The sequence below is a fragment of the Rousettus aegyptiacus genome, unplaced genomic scaffold (genome assembly GCF_014176215.1).
Source record: "Rousettus aegyptiacus isolate mRouAeg1 unplaced genomic scaffold, mRouAeg1.p scaffold_m13_p_8, whole genome shotgun sequence".
In the NCBI taxonomy this organism is placed as follows: Eukaryota; Metazoa; Chordata; class Mammalia; order Chiroptera; family Pteropodidae; genus Rousettus; species Rousettus aegyptiacus.
The window spans coordinates 87,228,784-87,241,117 of NW_023416311.1; the positions used below are offsets into that span (position 1 = coordinate 87,228,784).

General features: G+C 36.4%; 1 protein-coding gene and 1 pseudogene across 10 annotated transcripts; both read left to right on the forward strand.

Annotated features, from left to right (window-relative positions):
* Positions 1-675: 675 nt before the first annotated feature.
* On the forward strand, positions 676-11,915 carry TMEM267 (transmembrane protein 267). Of its 10 annotated transcripts, none has more exons than XM_016161130.2 (4): positions 1,294-1,318; positions 2,661-2,717; positions 7,494-7,881; positions 10,593-11,915. In XM_016161130.2, exons 3-4 carry the CDS (start codon positions 7,570-7,572, stop codon positions 10,926-10,928), a joined length of 648 nt encoding a protein of 215 aa, XP_016016616.1. In that variant the 5' UTR covers positions 1,294-1,318; positions 2,661-2,717; positions 7,494-7,569; the 3' UTR covers positions 10,929-11,915. The 10 variants fall into 10 exon arrangements, with proteins under 10 accessions (XP_016016618.1, XP_016016616.1, XP_016016612.1 ...); XM_016161126.2 differs by lacking the exon at positions 1,294-1,318 and adding an exon at positions 1,362-1,438 and having other exon boundaries at positions 1,696-2,717; XM_016161129.2 differs by lacking the exon at positions 1,294-1,318 and adding an exon at positions 1,401-1,438.
* Positions 5,324-5,442, forward strand: LOC118607093 (annotated as a pseudogene).
* Positions 11,916-12,334: the final 419 nt, after the last annotated feature.

Below are 12,334 nucleotides of genomic sequence, written 5' to 3' on the forward strand. Positions count from 1 at the left end.
AGCACACACTACTCAGAGGCAGGGAGACAGGACCTGGCCACAGTCCCAGTAAACAAGCTGCAACTTGTCAGTCCAGATAACCGATTTCCCACTTAAAAAAAAAAAAAGTACAGCTTGCTGCCAAAGTGAATTTAATTTTACATAAACACATTTTGAGGCTGATGCAAATCTTACTGGTTTTTAATGTGAAAATAAAATATAAAACCTGTTCTTGGAGTTATTTCTAAACAGAACTTGTTTCTAATCCTAATGTAACAAATGTATATGATCAGTATTGGTTATTGTTTTATGTGATAAATTTTGATGCACAGTACACAATGGACTATCTAGGATTTGACACTTTCAGCGCCTGAGAATTACTATATTTTGTAAATGGAAATACCACTACTAAAAATAGAATGCTATAAATAGAATAATGTCGTTTGTTTCCAAAGATTACCGCTATACTAGTGCGATGCAAAAATAATAAAAGCAAGATATTTTCTGGCAAACTTTGGGGGTATGGTTAGGCCTATAATCTAGGAGTTGTCTAGGGGTAAAGGTTGCAGTTGCAGGGTTGCAAACGAGAAATGGGTTACTGAGGGTCAAACTATGTTTATGTAGGTGCTTTTTCCACTCTTCAGCATTTAGTGGTCACAATGAAATGTTATGGCTGTCCACAAGAAAGAGCTGTCTCCAACGTCTGCCCGCCTAGTGGCAAAAAATTATCAAGAATTCCCCAAGGGGGCACTGAAGCGCTACGGAGGAGCCTCAGGTCTGCAAGGCAGCATAGCCTGTCTCGTGAAAACCGCTCCCACGCCCAACCCCGAAGGATCCACTGAAGGAAGTCGGAAATATCTACACCTTTGGGATCCACGACGGCGTATAGCTGGTTCCTAGTTCAAGCGTCTGGACAAAAGGCCTGCGCGTCCTACTTTCGGTGAGGTTAATTCTGCGTCCCCAGCTTCCCCGCCACCACTTGGGTGCGTTGAGGCTATCTCGGCGACTACCGCTGTGCACGGCGCCGATCAGACCGAGAACGAACCCTTCGGTTTGACAGAACCAACAAGACACATTCCACTTCCCACCCCGTCGTCCCAAAGTTCTCCCTTTTTGGGGCCACAGAGGTTAGAACTCAGTGTATCCACCCGCTCCACCAAAGAGCATTCAAACACTTGTTCGGTCGGCTCCGAGTCGAGGCACTATCCCGTCGTCCTCCCGGCCGGCGTTGCTAGCTAGAGCCGCTCTGGCCAGCGGCCGGCATCTCTACGGTACTGACGCAGGGGCGGAGGGGCGGGGCCTCTGTCCGTGCGACGGGCTTCTGGCGCTAGAGCCCAGGGTGCGTGCCGCTGAGCTGCAGCGATGGGTGGGGCGGGAGGGGGACGGACGCGACGCCGAGAAACTGCGTCCTGACGTGGGAGGCCGGAGGCGGGGACCACCTGAAGTTTGGAAAATCCAGGTTCCGGAAGGGGAGGGCGCACAGGGGCGGCAGGCGCGCGGGACCTGAGAGCAAGCTGGGTGTGCTTGACCCGCGGGGTGGGCACTGTCCAGTGTCCCCGGGATCTTCGCGAAGCCCTGGCACCGTGTTCTGGCTTTGTCGCGCCTTCTAGATCCCATAGGCGCCCAGCCCTAGCCCAGATTCCGCTCCCCTGACGTTTTCCTAGCTCCAGGCGGGGTACCGGGGTCTTTAGAATTACGCATTGCTGTCGTTACCAGGCGTCCGAGCCCTTATGCTCTCCGGGTCCTTGGAAGCGTCAATGTGATGAGTGTGACATGGTCCCTTTCCTGCAGACGCCTGGGCGTCCTACCCTGTTTTCTTAATCGGCACTTTAAAAGTTTTACATCACACCAACCCGACGAAAGAATGACTTTGGCAATATGCTGAGACTTGAAACGTCGAAATTCAGCATTGTATGTTTTATTTGTAATGAGCATAGGAATTGACCATTTTATATGGAGACTATAAACAGTTTCCATGAAAGTGAGCAAGATTTGTGTTTTCTTTCTTTGCAAAATAGCTGCATTAGATTTGGCATCCGCTTTGGGTATTGTAGCATTAAAGAAATTACGTTTCGCAGCAACTACAGTTCAGAGGACTTATTTGTAAAGCATAATAAAGGCAGTTTTCGGATTTTAGACTGCTTTTACCTCAGATTTTTGTAAATGTGAAGGTGGGGGGAAGAAGGGGGTGAAGTAGAAGATAACATTTACTTTTGGAATTTGTCAGCTCTGTTTTGGCAGAAATGTATAATAGGTTATTAACAAACAATGAATAATAGTGTATAATTAAAGTAACTGGCTAATTATGTGTTCGTGGAGCTTAAAAAAGGAAGGTTTCTTGGAAAACACCATAGTTGTTGGCATTTTACTGTAATGAGAATGGGGCGTGGCAGAGTTTGGCCATTGCAGAAAAGTGGCTCCTACTAGTCAGTCATAGAGATTTATAATCTGGGTGACTGGCTGTTATGGTAGAGAATTCATTCTAAGTAATATCTTTAATTCATAGGCTGAGGATTGTTTACATGCTTACCCCTTTTATTTGTATAATGAAATATTTATTAAACACCTGAGCAAGTTAGATTTTATGTATGACAGGTTTAAAAGACAATTATAATTATTACTCTTAAGGAACTTACACCTAAAAAGTGAATATGTAAAATAAACATAAAGCTCTTTTACAGCTTAGGAGGCTCCCGAGTCCTTTCTATTTGTAGAGGGAGGAGCAGGAAGTAAAAAAGGTAAGAAAAAAGGTAAGGAAAATGGGCACTCTTAGGTGTCCAAAGTCAGAGACAATAAATTAGAGGAAGTACACTTACTGAATTTCTATCTCATACTCAGAATCTAATCTAAATATATACACCAATAGTTGGGATGGAATAGATGTCAAAATTGTGTATTCCTAGGACCATGATTATATCTTTCTTAAAAATAGAAACTACTGTTTTAGCTGTCTGTTGCTTTTGTCCTAATCTGTCTCTTTATAGAGATATTTAATACATTCACATTTATTGTGCTATTTGTGTTTAATATGTTTGGTACCTGTTTTGGTGGGGGAGGGGTGAAGTTTTTTTCTTTGCTTTTTTTTCTGTTCTGTTTTGCTGTAATGATCCCTTCTTTATTCCTCTCCCCTCCCCGTAGAGATTTAGAAGTCCTGATCCTCAATTCCTTTTTCCCCAGAAATCATACATAGGTGTTATAATTTCTAAGGCAAAAACTTTTAAAATTCACAGTTGTCGCATAGGCCCCATAATTTAGTTATGTGTAGAATCCTACAGTAACGATCCTTTTCTCTTAGAGCTCTGTACCCCATGTTTAGTGTTGATGTTAATCACATCCTCTTTCATTTGCTGACAACCTTTTTGAGGGGAGGGGATTTGAATATTCTTAAGGATTTTCTCTTTGTTTTTTGAATATTTTTTCTTTCACTTCCTACCTCTGTGTCTTTTTTTTTTTTCACCTCAAGCTTTGGGAAAATTCTTTGAAAATGTTCATATTCATTTATTGTGTCTTTTGAAACATTCATTTTATCATGCATTGCTTTTATTAACCTTGTATTTGAGCAATCAGGCGTTCAGCTGTTTTCAGATTGCTCCTTTTACTTGAACATCAGCTGTCGTTATCGACAATAAAATATATTTTCCTAAACTTTATTATCTTTGTTGGCATATAATTGACATGTAATACACTGTACATATTTAAAATGTACAATTTACATTTTGATGTGTGTATGAAATTATCACTACAATCAAAATACTGAATATATCTAGCCACCAGAGTTTTCTCATGCTCTTTTTTTTCTTCCCTGCCTCTCCCGTCCCCATGCAACCACTGATCCGCTGCTTTCTGTCACTTAGATTAGTTTGTATTTTCTAGAATATTATGTAAATTGAATCATACTATGTACTCTTTTAAAAAAAACTTCTAAATGAAAATTCTAAACATACAGAAAGGTAGAGGATAAGTATAATGAACTACAGTGTATCCATTACCTAAATTTAACAATTATAACATTTTCCTGTACTCATTTACTTTTTTAAATGAATAGACTATTTTTTTTACATTTTCTAAAAATTTTGTTTTATTATTAGTTTTAAGTATACAGTACATTGGTTAGACATTTGTATAGTTTATGAAACAATCCCCTGATTACCCTTTCTTCCTTTGGGCTCTACACCTAGCCATTACCTTACTGTTGACTGCATGCTCCCCATCCCCATGACCATCTGTTAGCTACTTATTTGTATTTCTTTAACTTTTCACCCCTTTCTCCCAGTTCCCCAAACCCCCTACCCTCTTGCTGTCACCAGATTGTCCTCTACAATTGTGAGAATAGACTTTATTTTTTATAGCAGTTTTAGGTTTTCTAGAAAAATTGAGCAAGTACTATAGAGTGTTACCATATACAGTTGACCCTTGAACAACAGGATGTTAGGGGTCCTGACTCCCTTCGCAGTCAAGATTTCATGCATAACTTTTACATTACTTTTAGGTACACAGTACAATGGTTAGACATTCCAAGTACAACTTTTGACTCCCCAAAAACTTTACTGATAGCCTACTGTTGGCTGGAAGCCTTACCAATATCATAAACAGTCAGTTAACACATATGATGTATGTTATATGCATTTTTTACAATAAAGTAAGCTAGAGATACAAAAGTGTTATTAAGAAAATCATAAGAAAAAAATACGTTTAAGGTACTTACTAGAAAAAATTCACTTACAAGTGGACCCATGCAGTTCAAAGCTGTGTTGTTCTTGAGTCAACTATATTCCCTCTCCTGCACACATTTCTCCCTAGTATTAACATTTTGTATTAGCTGGTATATTTGTTACAAGTAATGGACCAATATTGATGCATTATTGACTAAAGTCCACAGTTTACTTTAGGGTTCATTTTTTGTATTGTGTAATTCTATTGGTTTTGATGTCGTACTCTTGGGTGAGTCCGGCTTGTTTCACTGAGTATGATGCAGAGGTTCATCCATATTTTTGTATGTATCATTCTTGTTTCTTTTTATTTCTTTTTCCACTTTTTTGTTTCTCTAGTTGGGTTGTTTTGAATTTGGAGCTAATGTAGATAAAACTGCTTTGAACATTGTGTACAAATCTTTGTGCAGATGTATGCTTTTGTTTCTCTTAGGTAAGTAGGAATAGTGATATGTTTAACTTCTTGAGAACTGGAAAGTACTTGAACCATTTTACATTCCCACCATCAGTATATGAGAGTTCTGGTTGCTCCACATCTTATCAGCATTTGGGATGGTCAGTCTTGTTTTAGCCATTGTATGTTTGATATCTCATTGTGGTTTTACTTTGCATTTCCTTAGAAATTAATGATATTAGTCTATGGCCACGCCACCCTGAACACACCCAATCTCATCTGATCTTGGAAGCTAAGCAGGGTCGGGCCTGGTTAGTACTTGGACAGGAGACCACCTAGGAATACCAGGTGCTTTAGGTGTTAAAAAAATAAAATTAAAAAAAAATAATAAAAATAAAAATAAATTAATGATGTTGAGCATATTTCATGTGCTTATTTGCCATCTGTATATCATCTTTGTAAAGTACTTTTCAAATCTTTTGCCCATTTTTATATTGGTTTGTTCGTTTTTCTGTTAACTGTGTTTGAGAATTTTTTATTCTAGATACAAATCCTTTATCAAATATGAGATACACACATATTTTCTCCCAGTCTGTGGTTTGTTTTTTCATTTTCATACCATTTTGTTTCAAAGAGTAGAAGTTTTTAATTTTGCTGTTCAGTGTATCAGTTTTTTAAAACAGGTTAAGCTTTTGATATTGCATCTAAGACCTCTTTGCAAAACCCAAGTACGCAAAAATATTCAACATTTTCTTCCAGAAGTTTTACAATTTTATATTTTACTTTTAGGTTTGTGATCCCTTTGGAGTTAATATTTGTGTGTGGAGTCAGGTACCAATTGAGGTTCATTATTTTTGCATATGGACATCCAGTTGTTCCAGCACTATTTGTTGAAAAAAATGTCTTCTGATTTTCCTTTGCATGTTTGTCAAAAATCAATTAACCATGTATGTGTGGATCTATTTCTGATCACACTCTATTCTGTTCCTTTGATCTATTTGTCTGTCTTTATACCAAGACCACACTGTCTTGATTACTGTAGCTTTCTAATAAGACCAGAAATTGGATGGTGTAGTCCTTCAGCCTTCAACTTAATTCCTCTTTTTCAAAGTTATTTTCCTATTCTAGGTCTTTTGTATTTCTCTATAAATTTTAGAATATACACAATGAACTATGTATAGTTTTTATTACAGAATGGAAATTGATCATTCTCAATAAATCATTTAGTTATTCTTTAGTCTCAGAATTAAAACAAAACAATATGAAACAAAAACTTCAGGTATTATATAATATTGATAATTTTTAACTGGATAAGTGATTTCAATATTATATGCCAGGTAAGCACTCAGCACAGAATTATAATTGCCTTTTTATGTCAGTTAAGGCTCTTTGGTTAAAGGCAACAGAAAAAAGAAGGATTTTGGGGGAAAATGCTGAGGTAGCTCATAAAAGTGAAGAGTGAGCTTCAGGAACTAAGGCAGCTCTGAGAACGTTAGAGTTAGACCTGAGGACATAATGTCCTTATGATTCTTTTTTCCTAGACTATTCCATGTAGGGGAGCCTGTTGTCTGCAATAAGAAAAGGAACTTTCTTTACCACTCCACTTAGGAAAATTCTGGAAAGGAGTCTGATTGGCCTAGTCTGGGTCACCTTCATAACTAGATTAATCACTACTAATCTAATCACTACTGGAAAAGGATTGTTTATTAGTAATTCCTAATTAATCACTACAACTAATAAGAGAGTCAGGGAATTCTGATCAGTCAGCTCCAGAGTGTGGGTATTGTGATGAGCAGTTTTCCCACAAGAAGGGCATGGTGCTACCAGAAGTACGGAAGGTCGTTGCTGGGTATATAGGCACAGTGGATCCCCACCACCACCTACTAAACATCGCTGAGAGCTCGAACTTTTCAGTGACCTCAAAGTAATAGATTACAGTCAGTGGGTTTTCTTAAATTTCCCTTCATACACATTACCGACTAAACTTTTTCCTACAAAGCTTTTCTCTTCGGGCCACATGGCATATTATATGTAACGTGCAAGAAATTCCATTTTTTAATACTTGAAAGTTGTCAAGAGAGTAGATCTTTAATGTTCTCACCACACACACAAGAAAAGGTAACTGTGTGAAGTGATGGATGCATTAATTAACTTTATTGTGGCAATCATTTCACAACATGTATGCATATCAAATCATCATGTTGTACACCTTAAACTTACAGTGTTATATATCGATTATATCTCAGTAAAGCTAGGAAAAACAAAATAAAATTACAACAGTTAAAAAAAAGAAATACCAGTTTTTACAACTTGATTTTATCTTTGTGAAAGTATTGCTGATAATGTCTTATTTAAATATTATGTGGTAGCCCATAATCTTCATGAATATTTTTATCTGCTTTCTATTTTAGGCCGGCTGGGAATGTAAACAAGAATAACCTGCTTGTTTCCTGATGGCTTTTAGTCTATACTGACATATGGTTTGTGATGGCATCTGAGATTGAGAAGACCCATGCTTTGCTCCAGTCTTGTAGCACTGAATCTCTTATTTCCAGCCTTGGTCTGGGGATATTTTGCCTAGTAGCTGACAGACTACTACAGTTTTCCATAATTCAGCAAAATGACTGGCTCCGCGCTCTCTCAGATAATGCAGTGCATGGTGTGATTGGCATGTGGTCATGGGCAATAGTCATTGGAGTCAAGAAGACGACCGACTTGAGAGAAATCGTTTTAGCTGGATTTTTAGCCTCTATTATTGATGTAGATCACTTTTTTCTAGCTGGATCCCTATCTTTAAAGGTAAAGATCATATATATTTAGTATATATTTCTGGCCTGTAATTGCTTTAGCACCATTATATTGGTCTTTACAGTTAGAGCTAGAAATAATAAGCTTTATTTTAAAATAAGAAAGCCCATTCCTTCAACTTTTTTGAGCACCTAGTGCTTCCCTCAAGGTACTCACAGACATGTTGCTGATCAAATTATTTGGCATCACAAAATGCCATGGATATGCACAGAGCAAGGACTTACTAATTGTACCTGAAGAGTTCAGTGTTGGCTTTACAGAGAATGTATTTAGTATTTAGCCAGCTCTGGAAGGAAGGATTAGCCAACTGGTTTAGAGTAATGGATGCCATTCTCAGGGCTGTCCTAGTTTTTTTATATCAATGTTCTTCCAGACCACACTTAAATTTCTCCTTACATTCTTCATGTTTTATGGATGGTACACAACTCCCAAGTGCTCCATAACAGTTAAATTGCTTAAAGAGGATTCCAAGTCCTGGGAAATGACTTTAATGGATTTATTCCCCGAATCTCTCATGGAGCCAAAAGTATACATTTCAATGGGCTGATTTGGACACAGTCCCTGGTAGAGAAATTGAGGAATTTCATTGAGGCATCAGGCATTTAGCTATATAGTAACCTATTAGCCTTGCAAGTGAACTAAGCTTAAAGTGGCGGTTCAGATAATAGTTTCTAAGTGTCAATAGATTTTCCTACTTTTATCTGTTTACGATGTGTAAACATTTCAAGAAAAGAAATATAAACTCATAGAGCAAGGACTTTGCTTCGCTGTCCACTGACCTAGAACAGTGCCTGGCTCGCCTAGTCGACGTTCGATAAATATTTATTGAATAAATGAAAAAGATCTCTTCTTCTCATTATATGTCAAGTACTATACCAGGTATGCCTCAGAGGTCATTTTACAACCAGTATGGAATCATTAATTCCCTATTAAAGACAAATTTCAACTTTTCTGCTGTGAGTGGAGGTAGCATAACATTGCTGTTTAAGTTTGGAATCAGAAGACCTGAGTCTGAATCCTTGTATATAGTGTTAGCAGATGGCCTTTCTTCTTTAAGTCTCAATTTCCTCATCTTCAGAACGTGGATTATAACAATACTTACCTCATAGGGTTAAATGAGGATTAAATGAGCATGTTAATATAAATAGATTTCACAAATAAAAGTGTGCAGAGTCAGTATCCCTCCAGACATAATCCAGAGTATAACTGCTTTCTGCCAAGCAGCAATTACCAGTGGCTTCCTCATCCCACCTTGCTGTTGAGGAACATGATATATTGTAGGTAGAGAACTTAAAGACAGAGATGAAAGTGGAATAACGATGCAGAAGAATGGAATAATAATGTGGAGGAGAAGGGAGAGTGAAGCATGTAGAATAAACTCTCTGATTGATGTTCAGTCAGTAGGTGGGAGTTAAAGAATACTTGTTTAAGTGGTGGGTTTATAAGATTTCCACTTTAATTAAGGGTGTTCTGATTTGACAATGTGGCAAGATACAGTCTCTTTAATGGACGATTTTTTTTTTTTTAATGTGATTGGAGGGTTGCATCCTCTAATTTTTTTGTAGGTACCTAAATTGTTTTCTTTTCTACTCCTTTTCCCCTTCACTCATTCTCTAAAGGGTACCTCTTCCTTCCTTCTTCTCCCCCAGAACTGATGCCTTTCAAAGCCTGCAATCATGCACACTTTTAAGTAATTATCTGTATGAGTGTTCTGACCTACTGGGACCCTTTTCAGTATTTTCGTACAGAAGTTGCACTTTCTCCTTCTGGTGGTAATTTTAGATCATTCTAAGATTTCCCCTCATCTTTCTTCAATGTAGTTTTTCCTGGCTTGTGGTGGGTATGTGAGAGAGAGAGAGCTCAGTGATTTGGTGTTTATTTTAATATTTTAGAGTATTTGATGTTTGGGCATTCTCTGACTTCTATCTATGCTGAGTGAGGGTTGGTATAGTGTTATTTATCCTTGTTCTATAATGCTTTTGAGTATGTGTGGGAGATTTAAATTTAGGCAATCCTCACTATCCTTAGCTTTCTTTTTATTAGAAATTATCTGGTTGAAAATTAGCCTTTAGAATATGTGAGAACAAAACCTTACTCATGGATCATTGAGGTTAAGCCTGAAGTTTTCATTTGTTTAGATATTGATTATATTTTTTGCAATGGTTTAGAAACTTTACTGAAGTTTATTTAACTCAAACTTAGAATCCTTATTTAAAATAATATAATCTTTCTAAATGTTTTAAATAAATTCTGAAAGTATTCAAGACTAATATAAAATGGTTACAACAAAAATAGCCCTCTTTCGTACCATAGTTAATAAAAGAATATTTTATTCAGTTGTGAAATTTTTTTCAACACTCTTAGGGGCCCCAGACAATTATTTAAAATTCCAAATTTATACAAACCATATATTTAAGATATAAATTACATTTGAATTGTTACTTTTCTAATCAAATAATAAACTTAAAAAATCACCATGTTCTTGAAATGTTGATTTCATTTTTATTGCAAAGGATACCCTTTTTTTATTTTCTTTGCCTGTATATAATAGATTGAATGCATGTATTTGGAGGTGAAATAGAAAATGATTCCTTTGCATTTCAAATAGACTTGTGGAAAATATTTTAGAATATTCAGAAGCATCTATAAAATTGTGTTTGCCACAAAGGAAATGACATAGCCGTTGTACTTTCCTCCCATAGGCTGCTTTGACTCTTCCACGAAGACCATTCCTTCACTGTTCTACTGTGATACCCGTTGTGGTTATGACCCTGAAGTTTACTATGCACCTTTTCAAGCTCAAAGACTCATGGTGCTTTCTTCCGTGGATGTTATTTATGTCCTGGACCTCACACCACATCCGAGATGGCATTCGTCATGGCTTGTGGATTTGCCCATTTGGAAAAACTTCTCCTTTGCCATTTTGGCTTTATGTAGTAATGACATCATCTTTACCTCACATCTGTTCATTGGTTATGTATTTAACAGGGACCAGACAAATGATGTCTTCAAAACATGGAATTCATATTGATGTCTGAAGTAACCATATGGCAGTCTTAGAGAAGCAAATAGTTGAGACAATGATAATTAAGTGTGGCCAACATTAAAGTGAACTTAAAAAACATATTAGGAACTTATATTAATTATTATAATTCCTGAATCCTCTTGCTCAGGAGGCATGTAAAAATTTTTTTATGTTATGTATTTATTGTAATTCTACTTCTATAACACTCTAATGCAATATTAGAGTTTCATTTATCAGTGGTATATTTTTATTGTTTCTTCTGTTTATCTGGCTCTACTGATAGCTCTATTAGATTAATATCCAATTAAGTTTTCTGGAACTATAGCTTACAGGTAGTTTATTTCCTAATGAAAAACAGTTCAAATTTTAGGGCGACTAATTTGTGGAAAGTTAGCATTATATTTGGATCCACATTTTCCTGGGACACTGAAACAGTGAAATGGCCAAAATAACAGATCATGAATAAAATGTATAGAGAACGCTAACATTTCTTTATGTCATATATGTCGATTCTTACTGAAGTTTAATTTGCCAAGTATTTTTAGTGAGCTGTGGTTACTGGCATCATCTGCTTCAGTGGACTTGCGAGAAATCATTACAATAGTCGCAAAAAAACAGTAACTAACATTAGATTTAAGTTATTGTTTTAGAAATCACTTTAGGAAATTACTATAATATGTTGGCTACAGTAATATCTTCCTGAAGTATTATTTTTTTAGTGTCTTCCCCAGAATTTTATGTTAGGGTTTTAACTGTTTTGAAAAACATAACTAAATTTAACAAAATATTTGTTGAAAATTAACATTAACAAAATATTGATACTTGGCTCATAACCATAGGATTTGAATTCACACAGAAAAAGACTTACCAATAATGTCATTTAGTATGTAAACTTATAAATGTGCCATTAAAATTGTGTTAGTTGCTGCCAATTTTTTTACACACTCTTCTAAAATATTATACTAGTTAAATCATTTTTTAAAAATCTGCCTGATACTGAGAGACAATTTTTTTTTCAAAATAAAAGTAATTTTTGAAAAATTTGATTTTTCTTTGTCTTTTCAGGTTAATTTTCTGTTAAAAATGATTAGCGTTGGTCTTTTGAGCCATGCTTCTCTTGCTCAGGCCTGCTCCTATGTCTGGAAGTGTACTTTCCCTTCTAATAAAACTTTTATTTTCTACTGTGAAAAAAAAAAAGATTAACCTTTATAAGATAAAGAAATTTAGTTGCTGTAAATTTTACATTTGCAGTTTAATGTTACTTTGATATGAAAGTCATTCCCCCAAAGCACCTGCTTTTGTTTGTAGCATATGTGCCATCTGCTGTCTTCACGTTTTCTAACACCTTTGTGATTTGTAACGTTAGTGATTGTGTGCCTTATCCTCTGAAAAATGATGCAGCATGCCTTATCCAGAGCA